We start from the raw sequence: 21,223 nt of genomic DNA, 5'->3' as shown, positions 1-21,223 counted from the left end.
TAAAAAGGCTATTACACAGGGGCAGCTAGGTGGCGCAGTGGATAAAGCATCTGCCCTAGACTCAGGAGTACCTGAGTTCAAACCCAGCCTCAGACACTTGACACTTAATAGCTGTGTGACCCTGGGCAAGTCACTTAACCCCCATTGCCCTGTTCCCCCCCAAAAAAAAAAGGCTATCACACATGCTAATACTCAAAGCAAATCAAAAAAGAAAGGTGACTGGATATTTTAACAAATAAGTGAAATGAAGTATGAAATGTAATGCTGTGAGCATATTAGGAGACACTCAAGTGTTTTAGCTTTGAGTCAGTCTGCTGCATAAGGTTCATCATTACCTGTCTCACTGGATTTTGTAAGTAAAGTGCTTTGTAAACTATTAAGCACTTTACAAATGGTAGCAGCTGTTTACATAATTATTTTGTTCCTCTCATAGCTTACAAACTATCTTTGTGCCTTGATATGTGAATTATGTCACTTGAATTCATTGGGACAGTTTCTTCATCTGTACAATTAGGAATGTTAGACTCCCTAAAGGGTCTTCTGGTTCAAAGGTACATTAATTCCTGTGGCAGTCCAGCAGATTCTTTTTTCCTTCCAGGAGACTTTCACGTCAGTATGCCCCCATTAAATTGTGAACTTAATAATGCATGAACAGGGGCAGCTAGGTGGTGCAGTGGATAGAGCACTGACCCTGGAGTCAGGAGTACCTGAGTTCAAATCCAGCCTCAGACCCTTAATGCTTACTAGCTGTGTGACCCTGGGCAAGTCACTTAACCCCAATTGCCTCACTAAAAAAAAAATTTTTTTTTAAATAATAATGCATGAACAATACAGTTCTATCCACCAACATCAGTTCTGACAAGTAGAGGGGATCCCAGAAATGTTATGTACTGATTGTTTTAGAGGTGGGTGTCTCTGAAGGAAATTATTCCCCATCATATGGGAGTGGCTCTCTGAAAGGAGTCCTGAAAGCACAAGGTCATCTTTTCATTCAGGATTGTAGATTGGGGTCTTTGCAAGAACAATTTTTTTATCTAGTGTTTTTGTATTATAAAACCAAACTTAGAGAAATACTTTTCAGAAGTGAATTTCTTACTGCTTTTGTTGTTAATCAAATAATAATGTTCAACACCTGAAAATAAAACATAAAAGGAAAAGGAGTTGGTGAGAGAGTTTTTTATTTATTTTCTGCTTTGTCAAGTACAGGTTATTACTATTGTTTTAAAATCTTCAAACATTATTTTCATTTTCAGAACTGTTCGTCAGATGGCACAAGAGCAATTCTTTTTAATGTCTACCAGGTGTTGCATGGGACACAGACCTCTACTTTTCTTCATTACTTTATTATTTACCGTTTTAGGGGTAAGATGCTAAATACTCTTATTTAAATTAGTAACATTGTGTCTTCTAGTGACATTATTTTAATTAATGATAGGCTGGTCATGTTTACAACAAAAATATTTTTCCCCCTTAATGTACATACTTTTTAACAGTTTGGTTTGACTTCAGTTCAACTTTTAATTCATACATGAGCTATTACAAATTTTATGAGAATTTTATTTAATTAAAATAATGAGACCCTGTAAACAAACAAAATTTGACTTAAGTAAAGAAATGTTAGTTTCAACTCTGATCTATTTCAGTTGACTGACTCTAGATCTTTTTTAGTGTTGTAGACACTAAGGAAAATGTGTGTGCCTGTGCATGTGCGCACTCATGCATTAATAAATTGTGGTTTATGTTTCAGAGCACAGCAAGAGAGAGAGCTAAACATTCAGGAGATTATTTTACTCTTTTGAGACATCTTCTAAATTATGCTTATAACAGTAATATTAATGTGCCCAATGCTGAAGTTCTTCTAAATAATGAAATTGATTGGCTTAAAAGGATCAGGGTAAGTTGCAATGGATAATTTATCATATCATAAGATATAAATAGGTCATTTTTATTTAATCATTTTAGAAGTCCCAGGAAACAATTAGTATTATTCTAATCATAGGCAAAAGGGTAAGGTGCCTTACTGGTATGTAAAGTACATGCAAATTCTGCTAGCTCGTGCATATAAATAGTCATGTTCTTCAAACACCTTATTTCCATTGTTCTCCAATATTTTTAAGCCTTCAGTTTTGAAGCTTCAAAGCAAAAATTAAATTTTAATAATTTGTTCTTGGCTCCTTAATTTAAAAGGGTAATTATGACTAACAAGAAGCTTCTTCATGAACTACCATTTGGCTTGTCTTTTTCACCTAAAAATATATATATTTCAGTTTCTGTTCAAATGTTCATTTAACAGACACTTGAAAATTTTCACTTGAGGTAAGGAATTAATACTGTTTCAAGATTTAATCTCATTTTAAAATGTGAAAATTTTAGTCATATGTCATGGGTCATATGATAATCTTGTATGATTAGAATTGAAAAAGGACAGAAAAGTGTCCTGGACAAATTTTGGAGTCTACTTTCAGAGTTTTTAAAATTAGACCAATATTAATAATGTGATCATCACTTAGATTCTTAATACTTCCAGTTCTCAAATATGTCTACAAGTACCCATATGCATATATACTCCTTCATTATTTTTCCTAGTGTATGAACAATTTAGTATTTTGTGTTTGTATCCCTAGCACTTGGCACAGTGAATTTCCCACAGTCGTTGCTTAATAAATGTTGACATGGCTTTTTAAACATCATCTCATCAGCTTTTTTTTTTTAGCATCATTGACTGCAAATTTAAATTAAAAGTCTCATATATTTTCTGTCTTAGGATGAAGTTAAAAGAACGGGTGAAACAGGGGTAGAAGAGACAATCTTGGAAGGTCACCTTGGTGTAACAAAAGAGTTATTGGCCTTTCAAACTCCTGAAAAGAAATACCATATTGGTTGTGAAAAAGGGGGTGCTAATCTTATTAAAGTAAGTGCCACCTTTGTGAGTCTTTTAAATCTTACAGTTAGAAAACTCTGTATTCTGTTGGATGTGTTAGATGGTTTAACAAAACTACCTCAATTATCTTCCTGTATATCTCTTGAGGGAGCAACAGTCTACCTTATTTAATAAGTACATTTTTCTTTTTGGAGCAGATCTAGGATTAGGTATAGTGGAGAGGGCATTGAACTTGAAAACGAGTTTCTGTGTTCAAATCCTTTGTCAGACTTGTTCTGTAACCCTGTACAAATCACTTCATGTCTCTGGACCTCAATTTCTTCATCTATAAAGTAGTCCTCAAATGCCCCTTCCCACTCTAAATCTGTGCTCCTTTGATTTCAATGATGTTTGTATTTCCCTATGAAGAAATTTCCTCCTGCTCTGCAGCTGACCTGCCAAAGATTACATACTATTGTGTGTCAGAGGCATTATTTTAAACACACCCTAGGTAATCAGTCTAGTTTTACATATACCCTGCCCTCTTGTCCTGATGCCACTTATCCTATTTCAGACTCCAATCCTAAATTATTCCTGCTGCCAACTGCTTTCCTTGCTTTTGCTTATATGCTGCTGAAGATTGCTGAAGAAACTTACATGATGGTCCTGACTGGGTCCTCTATAAATCTGTTATTTGTTCTTAATTGGGCTGGCACCTAAGTGGCTCAGTGGAGGTAGCTCTGAGCTTGGAGTCAGGAAGACCTGAGGTCAAGTCCAGCTTCACACAAAAGCTGTGTGACCCTAGGTAGTCATTTAAACTTTGTTTGCCTGAATCCACTAGTGAAAGAAATGGTAAACCACTCCAGTATCTTTGCCAGGAAACCCCACAGAAAGTCTTGGTGTAATATGGCCCGTAGGGTCATGAAGAATTGGACATGAATGAACAACAGCTTAATTGGGTCCAAACTACTTTACACCAATCCTTTTAGTTTTCTCAAATCGCTTCCATCCTGCTCCTCTGAGTTGCTGTTCCAAATTTTCTCAAGCTCACTTACATGCCCACTTCCTCCCAAACTCCCTCTCACAGGCTCCCAAATTCAACACATTATCTTATCATCCCCGATCTTTTCATAGGAAGAAGCAGCCTTTCTCCTTGACTATGTCAACCTCTCCACTTAACTTTAATCCCATCTCCTTCCATATGTTTTGGAGCTTGATGAGTCCCTTCCCACTCTAATTTTTAATCTTTTGTTACTTCCCTAGACCTTCAAACATTCCTAGATCTTCCCTAGCCTTAAAAAATCTTTTCCTCAATCTTACTGTCCTTTTTAGTTATCTTCCTATATCTATACTCATTGCTTCTACTTTCCTGCCTCCACTCTTTCCCCTACTCTTCTCTTGATTTCTGTTCCCATTATTCAATGCCAAGTCTAATAGCTTTTTTATAATCCTTCTTGACTGGGTACACTACAGATTTATATTATCTCATCAGACTGGTCCTTCATGACTGCAAAGGACTCTTATTACTACTTCCAAATTTATTCTCTGTGGCACTCCCCTCTACAGCTGCTCTCAGCTTTTTCTTCTTTCCTCAAGCCTCTTCAATCACCACTATCCACTCTCATCTCAGCTGAGGACCCCTACTCGTACTTTACTGAAAAATTAAGAGACCATTTGTGAGAAACTCCTTCATCTTCCCTTCTCTTTACTCCAGTCTCTGCTGAAGCACTTGAGTCTTCTCACCAAAATCATCCCTTCTCCATGCACTTTTTTTTGTTTGGTTTGGTTTGGTTTGGTTTTGGGGGGGGGGGGTTTGGTGAGGCAATTGAGGTTAAGTGACTTGCCCAGGGTCACACAGCTAGTAAGTGTTAAGTGTCTGAAGCCAGATTTGAACTCAGGTACTCCTGACTCCAGGGCCAGTGCTCTATCCACTGCGCCACCTAGCTGCCCGCCCCCCCCCCCCATGCACTTTTGATCCACCCCCGCCCATTTCTTATAGTTGGACTTCTCTTTCTAATCTTCGGTCTCATCCTATCTACTAGTTCCTTCCCTGCTGTTATCTATATTCCACACAGAATTGCAGTAGCTCCCAAGAAATGAGATGCAAAAATTTAAAAATATCTCCACTCCAATTGTTCATACTGATTATTTGTGCCTGACCTGTGGTAGAGCCTTCTGGGCTTGTTTTGGTCTGATCAGCCACAGTTGGACACACTATACCTTGACCCCCAACATAGGGATGTCCTTTTGGTTCTCTTCAAGCACAAAGAAACACAACCAAATTCTATGCTCCTACTTCCTTTCCTTTCACTCTCTTCTAAATCCTTTGCAATCTGGCCTCCAACAAGAACTGACTTGGTCATTCAAGTGAAACTTTTTTTCCAAAGTAACCAATGAGCTCTCAATGGCCTTTTTTCAAACTTCTTCCTTTCTGACTTTTCTGCAGCACTTGACAGCTTTAACTATTCTTAACTCTAAGATACTTTCTTATCTTCTCTCATTAAACTCTTTCTCTTGTTGATATTAGTAGCTCCTAGAGATGAATCCAGATCTACATATCAGTCCCCAAATCTACATATCAATCCCTAGTCTCTCTTCTGAGTTTCATTCCCTACATCACCAAATAACTGCCTGTTGAGTTACTATGGATGTCCCATAGGTAACTCAAATGGAACTCATCATTTTCTCCCCAAACATACTGGTCTGGTGAACCTCCCTCTTTTAGTCAAGGCTGCTCCCAGCCTTCTGGTCACTCAGGTTCACAACCATGGAATTAACCTTAACTCTTTACTTCCCCTTACCCCCTTCCAACCTCACACATAATTATTTGCTGAATCTTATCATTTCTACCTCCACAACATGTCTCCAATTTGAGCTATTCTCCCTTCTCATGTGGCCACTACCCTAATTTAGGCCCTCATCATCTCTTGATATCTTTACTATAAATGTCAACTCTTCTCAAATTCATCTACTATACAGCTTCCAAATGGATATTCCTAATAACACAGTTCTGAACATGTTGCTGCCCTGCTCGGTGACCTCTTTGATTAAATTTAGTTGTTTCTGTTTGATATTTGAATCCCTTTATAGCCTGACCTCCCTTACCCCTCTGTCCCCCAATCTATTTTTCTAGTTTCATTATATATACATCATTCCTCTCCTTCCTGCCAAACTGGCCATCTTGCCCTCTCCCCTACCTTTGCACAGGCTAGAATGCCTATAATGCTTTTCCTCCTCAGCTCTGCTTCTTGGAGACTAACTTCCTTTAAACCTTACTCCAAATGCCACCTCCTTCAGAACGTCTTTCCTGATTTCCTCCATTGTTAATGCCCTTCAGAATAGCTGCACATTAAAATTACATTTTGCATTTACTTATCTGTGAACATATTGGCTCATAATGGTAAAAAGTAATCTCTTAGGGCATGGATAGTCTCATTTTTGTGGCACCGAACACATTGACAAACGGGTACTGAAATGCTTGTTGATTTATTGATTGAAGCCGGAATGTAGTGCTTATTTGGAAGCTTTTGTACATGTGAATTTATATATTTATACCTTTCAAGTATATGTTATTACCATTTTATCTCATTTAAGAATATCATGTCAGTTTCTAAAAAAGGGAAATAAACCTGAAGTTCAATATTTTTAAAAATTAAATAATTTTACAAGTGTTTAATAGCAATGCTACAAAATCCTTCCATATAAAAATACAAACACTTATCAGTGGTTTGAAGTAGAACAAAAGCTCTATTTTGAAGTGATATGTGAAATGTTAGACTTGGAACCTGAAGAACACGGTTCAAATCCTGATTCTTATAGGTACTTGCAGTGTAATCAAAGGTAAGTCCCCAACCTCAGTTTCTTCATCTATAAAATGAGTCATAATGGCACCACTGATTTTCTTACAGTGCTGTTGTGATGGAAGCCCTCTGGCAACTTCAAAGTATCAGTTGCTGTGATGATCTCCTAAGTAATACATAATCTTTCATTCTTTTTTTAAAGCATTTGTTAATTTCTTTGGCTCCACTGATTAATACATTTCATTCTTTTTTTACTTTTCAGGAGTTGATTGATGACTTCATCTTTCCTGCATCTAATGTTTACTTACAATATATGCGAAACGGAGAACTGCCAGCTGAGCAGGCCATCCCAGTCTGCAGTTCGCCAGCCACCATCAATGCTGGTTTTGAGCTGCTTGTAGCATTAGCTGTTGGTTGTGTGAGAAATCTCAAACAGATCGTGGACACATTGACAGAGATGTATTACATAGGTACAGCAATAACTAGTACGTAATACCTTTAACTCATTGGTTATTTTATTGGACACATTAGTACCTTATTGATTTTTTTCATTAGCAAGAACTTTTAAATTTGTAGTAAATGTATGCATTATGCATACATTATGCTTAGAATTTTGAAACAGAAAAATTTACTCGTTATCACATTTTTCATATCGAATGCTTCCATTTTCATGTCACAGATAATTGATAGTTGAAATGGTTTTAATAACAATAACTAATAACTTGCTATAATAACGTTTCATATATCTGGGCTATAACCACTGATCTTAAATAAGCCAAAAAGAAATCTGCGCAGGCAACAAATATGCCCTAAATTCAAGACATTAAAGCTTATTTACTTTTCACAGTATTAACATAGGAAAGCTCCTGAGCCTTCTCTTCAAGCCTATGTCACCTAAGTTTTAAGTCCTACAGTTCAGATTGATAGAAACAATGTTAGAAGGAGCCTTAGGTATGATCTAGTCCTGTTGGCTATCTGTTATATTTATTTCCTATGCTGTATCCCTGATGAATAAACATCCATTCTCTTCATAGAGAGGTTTAGTCACCTCAGAGGTCTCTTGTTACATTTTACTACCTCCAGAGTTTTTCTTTATATTGAGTCAGATTGCTTCATTTTAACTTCTTCCTATTTGTCTTCATTCTTCCCTTCGAAATTATGCCTCCCTCATAGTCTCCCTTTCTACCCTTCAATACTAATGGACATCAACATGCATTTTAACAGTTGTGCTCAAATAAGAACCTCATCTTCAGTTCTTCCCAGTTCTTTACTGCACTTATTTCTCAGGATCTCTTTTGTTTACTCTGCCTCACCTACATAGTCATACTTTTAATCTTGCTATCATGAACAAATGCCCCACTTTCATGTATATGAACTTTGAAATTCACTTATCTAATCAGAATCTTTTATAATTCCATCTGTTCCTATCTTACTATACCATATCTTGGTTTTTGTCTTCACCATCACTTCAAATTTCTCATATTCTCTAGTACTTTACCAGGTCATCATATTTATTCTTGCTACACATGCCTTCCTTCCTAGTCTCATCTTTTTGGTGTTTGACGCTACAAAGTCTGGTGGTGGTTCTTAAATCATGCCCAACTCTTCATGACCCCTGTAACGCCAGTGTTATCCATTAGGTTTTTTGGGCAAAAATACTGGAGTGGTATGCCATTTCCTTTTCCAGTGGATTAAGGAAAGCAGAGTTTAAGTGACTTGCCCAGGGTTACACTGCTAGTATCTGAATCTAGATTTGAAATCAGGTCTTCCTCAATCCAGGCCCAGCTCTCTTATCCACTGAGCTGCCTACCTGCCTCTCTGCAAACCCTACCCTCCGCTCTTTTCCAATACCTTATTCTTCTGTATAATTTCCTATCACTCCTTGACAAACCCCAACCCTGGATGATTCCTGCCATCTTTCTACTTTGCCTCCTGCTCACTAGCATGTGAATGGAGCTATAGGAAGTCACTAACCATGTTGATTGGTCCACTCCAAATTTATGTTTTCTAATGTTAACTAGAACCTTACTGCAGTAAGACATTCTTCCTATTTCTCTTTAATGGATTCTCTGTTCCACTTACCATAGCAGCTTTCCAAACCTTGTCATATCTCCTCCATCCTTCCACTCTACCCTAACTCTCTTCCTCAGCTGAAAGAGCATTCCTTGAAAAGTACCACTGGTCTCATTGACATGGTCTTAGTGGAAATAACAACATTTCATGAAAGCTCTCTTCTCTTCTCATCCCATGTCTCTTACTTTATCATCTCTTCCTTCACTCCAGTCTCTTATCAGGAGACTTTAATCAAGCCCTTGCAAAGGCTAGTCCCTCGATCCCAGCCTCCACAACATAAATGATCTCCCCCTTTATCTCTAATTTTTCATCTCTCTTTATCAGCTAGTTCTTTCTCTGCTGCTTTCCGACATGACCAGTTCTCCCTCATCCTTAAACTATCCACTCTTTACCCTGCCATCTGTACTAGCTGTCAGCTTTCATCTCTCCTCCCCTTCCTTCTCTGCTGTACTCCTTGAAAGTGGTGACTCCTTCTCTCCTCTCACTCTCTGCTCAACCCTCTCTGGTCTAGCATCCAGCCTCATCACTGAACTGGAACAATCATCTCCAAAAGTGACCAATGCTGCTGATGTGTTCTGATCCAATGGACTTTTCTTACTCCTATACTTTTTTATTTCTCTGCAGCCTTTTCTTGGATGTTTTTATTATAGTGCTCCTTCTCTATCTTGTTCCTGTTTAGTTATGCCTTTTCAGTCTCCTTTCCTGGCTCTTCTTTATCCATCTCATGCCCACTGTCAGATTTTGCTAGGGTGTCTGTCCTGGGCTTTCATTTCTTTCTACGTTTTCTTACTCGGTGACCTCATTAACTCTTATGGTATCAGTTATCTCCATGCAGATTACTCCCAGATCTATATATTGATCCCTAGTCTCTGAACTCTAGTCCTGCATCACCAACTGCCTATTGAGTCTTTTAGACTCAACATGTCCAAATAATACTCATTATTCCTAGAAGCTTGGTGATGCAGTGGATAATGCACAGGGCCTGGAGTCAGGAATCTGGCCTCATAGACTTAATAGCCGTGTGACCTTGGGCAAGTCACTTGTTTGCCTCAGTTTCCCCATCTGCAAAAAGGGGATATGGTTGTTCTGATGTTTAAATGAGATAATTATAAATCTTGGTACCATGTGTGGCCTGGAGTGGGCAGGATAGGCATGTTAGCTGTTATTATAATGATTATTATTCGCTTCTCCATTTTCTTTCTCCCCATCCCCAATGTCCTCTGGGTTCAAACTCCATGTCATTCTCAACTCCAGTTGCTGATTTTTTTTTCTTTTTTTTTTTTTCTTTTTCTTTTTGCAGAGTAATGAGGGTTAAGTGACTCGCCTAGGGTCATACAGCTAGTAAGTGTCAAGTGTCTGAGGCTGGATTTGAACTCAGGTCCTCCTGAATCCAGCACCAGTGCTTTATCCACTGCACCACCTAGCTGCTCCCAGTTGCTGATTCTTATTTTTACTTTCACAATGTCTTTCTTCTCCTTCTCTATTCACATAGCTACCAGCTTCTCATCATCTCTGGGATTACTGCAATAGTCTTCTATTAAGTCTTTCACCATTTCAGTTCATCCCCAACACAGTTACCAGTGTGATTTTCCTAAAGCCTCAAGTTGAACTTGTTATCCCCAGCTCAGTAAAACTCCAATGACCTTTCATTACCTTTAAGATCAAATGTAAACTCCTTTGTCATTTAAAGTTCTTTTAAATTTAAAATTAAATTTAAAATTTAAAGTATCTGGCCCTTTCCCACCTTTCTAGTTTTCTTAAACTTTACTCCTATTTATGAGCTCTCCAGATATTCTCTCCTACTTGTTCCTCACATGATACTCCATGTTCAGTCTTTATACCTTTACACTAGCTGCTCCCTGTGCACAGAATCCTTTGCCTCTTGGAATCCATGGCTTCCTTAAATTCTTAGCTCAGATGATGCCTTCTGTAAAAGGACTTTCCTTGTCTCCCTAGCTGCTACAACATTCCCCTCTAAAGTTACCTTTTGTCTCTTCTGTATCTATCTTGTATATAACTATTCATTCACATGTTGTTTCCCCATTAAAATGTAGGCTTCTTAGGGCAGGCAGTGTTTTGGCCTTTATTTGGGTAGAACCTGACAATGTACCAGCCTGCTTTGTTAAGACATTCCTTCCTAGGAGCTCTCAAAGCCAGTGAAATCACAGTCCAGTATCTAAAAATCAAGTGAGGCACTCAAGTTTTTTAAAAAACACCACCACAAAAAAATAGCAGCAAGAAGATGGGATAAGTGAGATGTAGTTAATAAACAGTACATATGAAAAAAAATTATTAATTTTCAAAGCTCAGTGAGTCAGTATTAATTCTCTCTTCTTTTTTTGGTGGGGCAATGAGGACTAAGTGACTTGTTCAGGGTCACACAGCTAGTAAGTGTCAAGTGTCTGAGGCTAGATTTGAACTCAGGTCCTCCTGAATCCAGGGCTGGTGCTTTATTCGCTGTACCACCTAGCTGCCCCTTAGTATTAATTCTCAAAAAAATTTAATTCAGTTTTAGGTTTCTTAGTCAATGAAGAATGATAATGGTCCTACTGTATTCTGTATGAATTGGACACCCCTAGATGAATTGTTATCAGTTCTGGTTACTTTGTCAAAAATGAACATTGACAAGATGAAGCACAGATAGGATGGGATTTTTTCATGATATTAGCTATAATGGGAATTTAGATGTATGGGGTTTTCTTTCTGCATTTCTGTCTCTTTTTATGACTAGTAATGGAGTTTCGGGTGAAGACTTGCAACTTGCCTAAGAGTCACACAGTATTTGTCAGAGGCTTAACTTGAACCCAGTTCTTCCTGGCTCTGAATCTAAATAACCTGAAAATCTGTTATATCATGGTGCCTCTGGCTTTGAGCCAGAGGCTTTGTTTTTCATGACTTTTATTCTTCTAGACCTAGCTTTTGTTTTGTTTTGTTTTGTTTTGTTTTTAAATTCTTTTTATTGTCCTTACCTGTGGGACAGGCAATCTTTATAGCTTTTTAAATTTTTTTTTCTTTTCCTGCCATCTTTTGTACATCTTCTTTTAAAATGTGAATTCATTAGAGACTACTATTTGAAGGCATTTTGGTCGTTTTCTCTTTTTTTTCATTAGCTCCATTCTTAATAGTATAGTCAAAATAGCATTTTTAAGATCATCTCATCACTTTTGAAACATTTTTCACAAGCACCAGCCCTAGATTCAGGTATGGGAGCACATCTCATTTTTCTAAGCTTTTAAAAATCTACTTTCCTCAAGTTTAGAATACATACCTTATTGCCAACCATCTCCTTCCTTGACTGCTTGTTCACTCTTAAGATTATATAGTCATTAAAAAAAAGAATTATTGGGGCAGCTAGGTGGCACAGTGGATAAAGCACTGGCCCTGGATTTCAGGAGAACCTGAGTTCAAATCCAGCCTCAGACATTTGACACTTACTAGCTGTGTAACCCTGGGCAAGTCACTTAACCCCAATTGCCTCACTAAAAAAAAAAAAAAATTATTATCCCTGGGGCAGCTAGGTGGCACAGTGGATAAAGCACTGGCCCTGAATTCAGGAGGACCTAAGTTCAAATCTGGCCTCAGACACTTGACACTTCCTAGCTGTGTTACCCTGGGCAAGTCACTTAACTCTCATTGCCCTGGAAAAAAAAGAGAAGAAGAAGAAAAAATAATTAAGATTATATAGTCATTTTCTTGGAAGGTTTCTGTTATTTCCAAATCAGAAGTCAATTCTTCTTTAATCAGAATTCAATACAAGTTATCTCTTTTTACCCCTCAGCTTTTTATACATTTCAAATATGAAATTGTTAGTGAGACAAAGGTTTTCTGGCCTGATCCCAGGAAATTGTGCATTTATGTTTTTGCTTTACTGAGTATATGATCATATGTTCACAGTAGAGTATACATACTTGCTCTCAGAATATCTGTAGAGGGAATTACTGTTAATATATGATTAAAATAGAATGGTTTCTGAGAATTGTTTATAGCTTTGAAATTCTGTGATTCTTATATGGTGCTGCTATTTTAATATAATGAGGCCATATAGGGCAAATAGCACCAAAGGAAAATTAGTATTCCAAGGCAGCTCATAGGTACAGGTCATGGATGAGTGTGCTGACTTAGCCTTCAAACTTAGGTAACAAATAGTATAGGCAGCCTTGACTGTTAGATATCACAGGCTAAGGAGATCATATTTACCTCTTAGGGTTGTTATAAGGAGCAAATGAGAACATTTATAAAACCATATTGTTATTATACCTTCTGTTGGTTTGTGAACTTCTTATAATTTCTAGTAACAACAGAACTTTGGTCATCTTGTGACAACTTGTTTTAATCACTCTCAGCTTGTGAAGCACTTACAGAATGGGAATATCTGCCACCTGTTGGACCTCGACCACCAAAAGGATTTGTGGGTTTGAAAAATGCTGGTGCTACTTGTTATATGAATTCAGTGATCCAGCAACTGTACATGATTCCTGCCATCAGGAATGGTATTCTTGCAATAGAAGGCACTGGCAGTGATGTAGATGATGATATGTCTGGAGATGAGAAGCAAGACAATGAGGTAAATTTTATTTTTTCATTATTCTATATTTGTTTTCATGAGTATATTTTTGTACAATACTAATGCTAATCATGATACTAATTCTCATATATATGGCACTTTAAGATTTGCTAAACGCTTTACAAATATTATTTCATTTGACATATAACAAACCTGGGAGGTAAGGAATCTTATCCACATTTGCAGTTCAATAAATTGAGGTAGACAAAGGTTAAGTGACTTGCCCTGAGTCACATAGCTGGTGTCTGAGACTGAATTTTAACTCAGGTCTCCTGACCTCCAGTTCCAGCTCATTCTTCACTGTGCTTCAGAGCTGCTGCTATAGAGCAGGACTGTTTTTATTTTTGTATCTCTGGTATCTGCCTAGCACAATGACTTATACATAAATGTATGTTGAATTGAATTGTTTTTTACTACAGATTTTGTATTTTGCATAGGATTTGTGGTTGAATTGTTCTCGGTTTTCATATAGAACCCAAACACTAATGGCATACAAATGACAATACAATAGCACAGACTAAAATGATGTTCATATTTTTATCATGCTTTCTTTATGAGCTTTTGACTTGTTTTAACAGCTACTACCTTTGTAGTTAGTGGTACCTTATTTAATGTAAACAGAGAGAGGATGAAGAATTGGACCTGTGGTTTTGTTGGTGTGAGGAACTGATAGAGGAGGAAACTCCCTCTTTCAGTGCAGGGCCACAAGTTCTCTGCAACTTATAGTCTTAAGAGTTGTCTAGAGCACTGAGAAAGTGATGTGCCCAGAACCACACAACCAGTATTTCTCAGATCCAAGAAAATAACTTAGAAATTACTGTGTTCAACAGAGTGAACTTATTGTATATACTTAAGAATTTAAATAGTATAGTGTCGAAAATATTTACTTAAAAAGATTTTTATTCTTATTGTTTTGATTATCCATCTTCATTAGTTTATGCCTACTTATATGCTATCTGTTCATTTTGTTAACTCTGTCTCCAGGGTGTCCTTAGAAACCATAACTTCGCTTTTCCTCTTTGAAAAGTGAATCTGTGTCTATATCTTGGCAAGGATATCATCAGGGTATTAAATAGGAGAGCTTGTAGTCAAAATACAATTTTCTACCCAGCATTCTTAGTTCAGACCAGAACCATGTAGAAAAATATCATTCGGGGCAGCTAGGTAGTGCAGTGGATAAATCACCAGCCCTGGATTCAGGAGAACCTGAGTTCAAATCTGGCTCAGACATTTGACACTAGCTGTGTGACCTTGGGCAAGTCACTTAACTCTCATTGCCCTGCCCCCCACCCCCCAAAAAAGTATACTTCAGAACTGGAAGGAGTGCTAATGCCCTTCCCTCTATTTGTTGTTGTCAATATTATTGATGCTCTTTGGTTTTCCATTCCAATGGTTTCTAGAAATCTCACATTCCTCCTAAATGAAACCTACTTCATAAGAAAAAGAAGTACACACAAAACACCCAACACAGTGGTTCCATCTGGCAATATATACAGTCTTCTGCCTTAATAGTCGTCCTTTCTCTTCTAAGAAAAGAGAATTTATTTCATTATTTGTCCTTCCAGACTATTTACTGGTTTTTTAGCAGCTCATTGTTTGGTTTCCTTTTAGTGAACTTTTCATTTATATTGCTTTCTTTTTGTTCAATTTTTTTTTGGTTCTGTTTATTTCATTTTGTACCATTTACAAAGCTTTCCTTGTTTGTCTCTTTCTCATACTCATAATTTCTTACTGCATCATAATATTTTATTATATACATTTACCACATTTTTTTCATCCAGTCCCAAAATAGTGAGTAACTATTTTGTTTCCAATTCTTTGTTATAACAGCAAAAGTTGATAAGAATACATCCTAAGTTAGAACTTTGCTTTTGTCCTTTACTTCCTTGGCATCTCCCTTGTTTTACAAATTAGGACTTTGAGGGCACCAAAGAGGGCAAATAACTTAGCGGATTAGCAGAGCCATCATATGGACAGTTCATTTGATAGAAGAGGGTGTATAACCCCTTGCTTTATTGCCTATTTTGTTTTATCAGTACTATTTTATAGTATAATCAATGAAATTAAGCATATTTAATATCCAGGGCCTATTCTGATCTCACAGGCACATTAGCCTTATTTTTTAGTTAATCTCTCTACTATTATGAAAGCTCTTACTGTATATAGTCATTAATGATAGAAAGATTATAAGGAAAATCTGCCATGTATTTTAAAATTTATTTAGTTTTATACATTCATTATATCTTTACTTTCCTACCTTACATTATATCTCTACCTTCCATATTTAGAGTGTATTATGAAGTATTTTCCTGACTAGGATGAGATTAAGTACTTTCTAGACAAAGTATTCTATTTTAGGATTTATCAGGAATATTTTTTTAATGCTTTATTCAGTGTTTTGTTTAAGAAAGACACACGATGGGGCAGCTAGGTGGTGCAGTGGATAGAGCACCGGCCCTGGATTCAGGAGTACCTGAGTTCAAATCCGGCCTCAGACACTTGACACTTACTAGCTGTGTGACCCTAGGCAAGTCACTTAACCCCAATTGCCTCACTAAAAAAAAAAAAAAAAGACACATGTTGAAATAAGATTGCTGTATTTCAAGTCAAGAGATATTTGTGTTTGAATCCTGCCTCTGACATTTAAAAACTATATGACCTAAACCAAGTCATATAACTTCTAATCCATTTTGTTTCTTTAACAGTAAGAATGAACTAACAGTAGCAATAGATATTGTTATCAGTTAAATAAGATAATGCATGTAAGAAGTTTTGCAAACTTTAAAGCCCATTTGATTGACATCAGCAGTCATTCTTGTTAAATGTAAATTGAAATAAGCGAATCTTTTTTTTAACTGTGTAGCTGAAGAGTTCTTATAGCTTAATCCTCCTAAAGGAAAGATTAGCCTTCTAATGCCATAAATGACCTCTAACAAATAGGGCTTGCAATAACACCCCTGTAAAATGGAGGTGCTTATTTTATATATATATCCTAACTTGATCTTCTGAGGGGCGGGGCAGGCAGGCAATGAGGGTTAAGTGACTTGCCCAGGGTCACACAGCTAGTAAGTGTTAAGTGTCTGAGGCTGGATTTGAACTCAGGTCTTCCTGAATCCAGGGCCTGTGCTCTATCCACTGTACCACCTAGCTGCCACCCTAACTTGATCTTTAAAGTGCTTTGAAAGTTACGATTATGATACAAATATAAAATATGACTAGTTAATGTGCTTGTCCCTGCACTAATTAAAACATTTCGAAGATACTATTTTCACATTTTTTTTTAATGTGCTTGGCTTTTTTTAGAGCAATGTTGATCCCCGAGATGATGTATTTGGATATCCTCATCAATATGAAGACAAACCAGCATTGAATAAAACTGAAGACAGAAAGGAATATAATATTGGTGTTTTAAGACATCTTCAGGTCATTTTTGGTCATTTAGCAGCTTCTAGATTACAATATTATGTACCAAGAGGATTTTGGAAACAATTTAGGTAAGTGACACTTAGATAAAAATTAAAATACTTGATAATTATCATGAAAGTACAAATTAACTTTTAAAGAATATGTTGTATGTTACTTATTTGAGGTATATTAGATTATCCCTGAAATAAATCTCCCTTTCAGGCAGGGATAGTCTTGAAATTAAGGAATCGCTAATCCTAGTTAGTTGAAACTTCTCTCTCTCTCAAGTTATGAAAAATGTGGTCAAAAGAACAATCAGGTAGTTCTCGTTTGGGAATTTGAAGAAAGATATAGTCTGTCAAAATCTGTTTATCTAGCTTTTATTTCCATTTCCCTCCCAAAAATGCTTAGCTCCATTTAGGTAGTTGTTTGTTTCACTGAGCATTTATCTTGCTCAGTCATACGTTTATTACACCTTTGCTGGTGCCACTTTCACTTTGCCTTCTCAACCTCTGCATATGTTCTCTCTCAATCTGGTTACATCCTTCCTCTGAACTCTTATAGCATTTTTAATCTAGAATTTAAACATATGCTTTCTTGTTTTCTAATTGTAGTCATGAACTTTGTTGGTTTTCTTCCCTTTGAGGAATTTGGCATGTGGCTCATAATTCTCTTCTCTACCTTATACCCTACCCTCGTGCTTGGGGACTGCAGTGTCTTTGTTGGTTTCCCCTCAAAGAGCCTAGCCTTCCCAGTTTACTAACTCTCCTTTTTGAGCCACACATAAGAATAGACAAGCCCTTAATCTCACCATTTCCCATAGGTAAGTGGTCTTATCTCCATTACCCAGAATTCTAAAGTTTTGTTTTTGTTTTTGATTTACCATTTGTCCATCCACCCATTCTCCCTTTTCCTCACTCCACCTGTTCATCATCCTTACCATGATCTATTCTTTCATACCTTTTGTTTCGGTCTCTCTCCTGTGTTCTGGCCTCTCCTTTTTTACTTCAAACTTTTGGCCCTCCAGTTAACCATTTCAGCTTTTACTCTTTAAAGAATCTTGAACTTTCAAATCCCCTGTACCCTTTTCGAGGCCCTGCTCTTGCCTTTCATGACCCAGGTCTGGGTCACCTTCTCCACTCTAATAGATGTGCTCCCAAAAGTCATTGGAGAAAGACAGCTGATACATGTAGATGCACTAAAATGTATCTAATCTCAGCTGATCCTCACTTCCACATAAGTCCCTTTACTCTTCCATAATTAACTATCACATTCACTGTAGTACAGCTTCAGAACTTATCTTTTTTTCCTGCAAGCCTGAATATCACCTACACACACATCAACACACCCGCCCCACCCACCTGCTTTCAGCAGAGGACTTGGCCTCCTACTTTTATCGGGAAAATAGAACCAATAACACCTTCTAGATTTAGAGCTTGAAGGAACCTGAGAGGCCATCACGTCATACCTGCTTATTTTGCATATGAGGAAACTGAGGCCCAGAGAGCTGAAGTACTTACCCAAGAGCTCCCTAGTAGGAAGTGGCCAAAGCAAGATTCAAATCCAGATCCTCTTGCTCCACATTCATTCTTTTTCCACTGACTGTCATACATTGTGAGCTTCCCTGTCACTATCCCTTTCCTCAAAGCTTTGTTTAATATCTCCTTTTCTCTGACAAAGATATCTTTCCTCCTTTATCAAGGCCAATCCCTTTACTTGTTCTCTTGCATCCATCTCCATCAGGAGCTTTCCAGTTTGAGCTTCTCTCTCTTTCCTTTCTATATCTCTTGTCTCTTCCCCTTCCCCCACATTTTCCCCACCCCATTTTTCCCCTTTTCTGTCTCTATCCTTTGCTTTCCCTTCATATCCCCTTCCCCTCTTTCCTCTCTCCTCCATCTCCTTTCAGTCTCTCCCCATTTCTCTCATCTTCATCTCTCTCCAACCTCTCCCTATCTACTGCCTCCTCTTCTTCATACATACCTAGATATCTCCCATCCTTTATCCTTCCTCTTATCCTCCTTTATTATACCTCACTCAAGTTATCATCCTAAATCTCTTCCTTCTCATAGCAAACTCTGTCACTAAAGTTCTTCTCTTAAGATTATCAACAATTTCTTACTTGCCAAGTATTATGGCCTATTCCTAATTCTCATCCTTTTCTAGTCTTTGATACTGTTAATTGCCCTTTTCTCTTGGATAATTTGTTCTCCTTGTTTTTATATGACACTATACTTTTTCCTACCATAAGTATACTCCAAAGCTTTTATGTGGGCCCTCTTTTTACTTGGTAACCTCCCTTGATTTCATCAGATCCCATAATTTTCTTTGATCTCTCTTTAAATAATTCCCAAATCTATAGATATACAGCCCTAATCTCTCTCTTGAATTCTAATACTTGTAACCTGTTGCCTTATCTGCTAGACATCTACAATTTGAGGTTCTTCCCCACTCCCACCCCCAAAAAAAGAGCAAATTAAGCCATTCCTTTCATAAATAGTATGTTTACAAAGGTTTCCCCATGACTCCTTTAAATAATGGACTGTGCTGGTAAATTTTAAATATTACCCTCTTATATGCAAATTTGGATGAGGATAATCCTCTTGGTAAAATAAGCTATACCTATATCTTTACTTAATTACCTAGTAAATAAAGACAGGAACATCCTTGAAGTTTAGCAGACTCATTTGTTTTCTCATAGAGCAAGACAATGTTTTATGAATGGCTTGGGTTTGAATGAAATGTTTTGTTTATGTTTACCAGGATTATGTCAACATTAGATCACAAGTAAAATGCAAATTTGTTTATAATCAGTATATATTTATAAAGCCTTAGCTTCCTTTCTTTATGAGGATATTTTTTATTATATCTTCTCTCCCTCCATCTTGACTTTGCAAATGATCATATTTCTCTTCCTCTTATGTGAGGCACCTGGTATTATATCTTTTTGTATTGAGAGTAAAATCTTTTTTTATTATATCCTGTAAAGATCATTTGTATGTGCTAATTACTGTTTATAACATGGGACTATTTCTGACTTAACCTTAGAGTACAGTGGTACATCTTTTACAAGTAAGTAGTCCTTATGCTAACTTTTTTCCCCTGTAAAATATTGTGTAAAATTAATGCTTTCCTTTTATTTTGTTTAAAATTAGGCTTTGGGGTGAGCCTGTTAACCTACGTGAACAACATGATGCTTTAGAATTTTTTAATTCTTTGGTGGATAGTTTAGATGAGGCTTTAAAAGCATTGGGACATCCTGCTATGCTAAGTAAAGTCTTAGGAGGTTCCTTTGCTGATCAGAAGATTTGCCAAGGTTGTCCACATAGGTAAGTCTAGTTCTGATTTTTTACTATTCCAAATAAAAATTCCCATAATTACATACCAGTAAATGCAGTGTGACTTTAATACTTCCCTTTAGGGACTAGACATTTATGAGTATGAGTAACACTTTTGTGTGCCCACTTTTTTAACCTGAGAGAACATGGTATGATGCCAAAAAAAAACCAACCCAAAAACAAAAACACTACACTGACCCATTGGTGCTTCTTGTAAATTTGTATTACCTAGGCAAATCAGTTTGATTTAGCCTGTTTATTCATCTGTAAAATAAATGAGTTGGACTAGATGATATCTAAGGTCCCTTTGGCCTCAAAAAAAAGTCTGGTTTATCTACCCTTATCTTTTATCATACTGTAAAAATTTTTATTGGTTTTATATACCCATCCCTTTCCAATTAATCCCTCCCCCAACAGTTAAATAAAACCAACTGACATAACCACTGTGGCTTTACAGCATATAAACCTTCCATATCCATCATACACAGCTTTTCTATTGAGAGGGAAAATGTGCTCCACCATCAGTTCTGTAAAATGAAAACTAGATTCTTGCATAATCTGAATACAGATGACTTGACTGTTGTCATTTATATTATTGTAGTTGTGCCTGTTCTCCTGGTTCCATTTGATTCACTCTGTATCATTTCATACAAGTCTTGCTATATTTCTCTAAATCTTCATCTTTGTTTTATATGACACAGTAGTATTTCATTTAATTCATATGCCACTGTTTTTTCATCTATTCCCTAATTACAACCACTTTATCAGGTTTTTCGCAACTATAAAGAGTGCTGCTATGAATATGGTGGTATCTTTGGGAGCTTTCTCTGTCATTTACATATATGGGGTATTTACCCACTAGTAGGATTGTTAGGTCAAAGGATATGGAAAGTTTAGTAACTTTTTGTATGTTCTATCACTTTGGTTATTCTAATTAATAGCTTTACTGGCTGAGTAACGTCCTGTTTCCTCACTAACTCTGGCTGTTTCTATGTTTTATCATTGTCAATTTTTTATGAAGTGAAACCTCAGAATTGTTTTAATTTGTATTTTTCTTAGTGGTGGAGTATGTTGTGTTTTCATTCATTTATCAGCCTTTTACCTACTTAATTTTCAGTCACTGGTTCTTTGACTTGGGTATTTGATATTCATCTCAGGTGGCATACTTCTATTGGAGATCTTTGCT

At 36.9% G+C, this 21,223-nt stretch overlaps 1 protein-coding gene across 2 annotated transcripts in view; it reads left to right on the top strand.

Annotated features, from left to right (window-relative positions):
• USP9X (ubiquitin specific peptidase 9 X-linked) overlaps positions 1–21,223 on the top strand; it is a 182,732-nt gene that overhangs the window by 126,820 nt on the left and 34,689 nt on the right. Inside the window, exons 26-32 of one of the 2 annotated variants that reach the window (XM_043991999.1) lie at positions 1,254–1,362; positions 1,748–1,894; positions 2,765–2,911; positions 6,923–7,130; positions 13,077–13,297; positions 16,601–16,791; positions 19,855–20,028. In XM_043991999.1, coding sequence (XP_043847934.1) covers positions 1,254–1,362; positions 1,748–1,894; positions 2,765–2,911; positions 6,923–7,130; positions 13,077–13,297; positions 16,601–16,791; positions 19,855–20,028 — 1,197 coding nt within the window. Of the gene's footprint in view, positions 1–1,253; positions 1,363–1,747; positions 1,895–2,764; positions 2,912–6,922; positions 7,146–13,076; positions 13,298–16,600; positions 16,792–19,854; positions 20,029–21,223 lie in introns of both variants that reach the window. The other variant, XM_043991998.1, reaches the window with a different exon arrangement.

The sequence above is a fragment of the Dromiciops gliroides genome, chromosome 3 (assembly GCF_019393635.1).
Source record: "Dromiciops gliroides isolate mDroGli1 chromosome 3, mDroGli1.pri, whole genome shotgun sequence".
Taxonomy (NCBI): Eukaryota; Metazoa; Chordata; class Mammalia; order Microbiotheria; family Microbiotheriidae; genus Dromiciops; species Dromiciops gliroides.
This window is presented reverse-complemented; position numbering and strand designations above follow the sequence as displayed.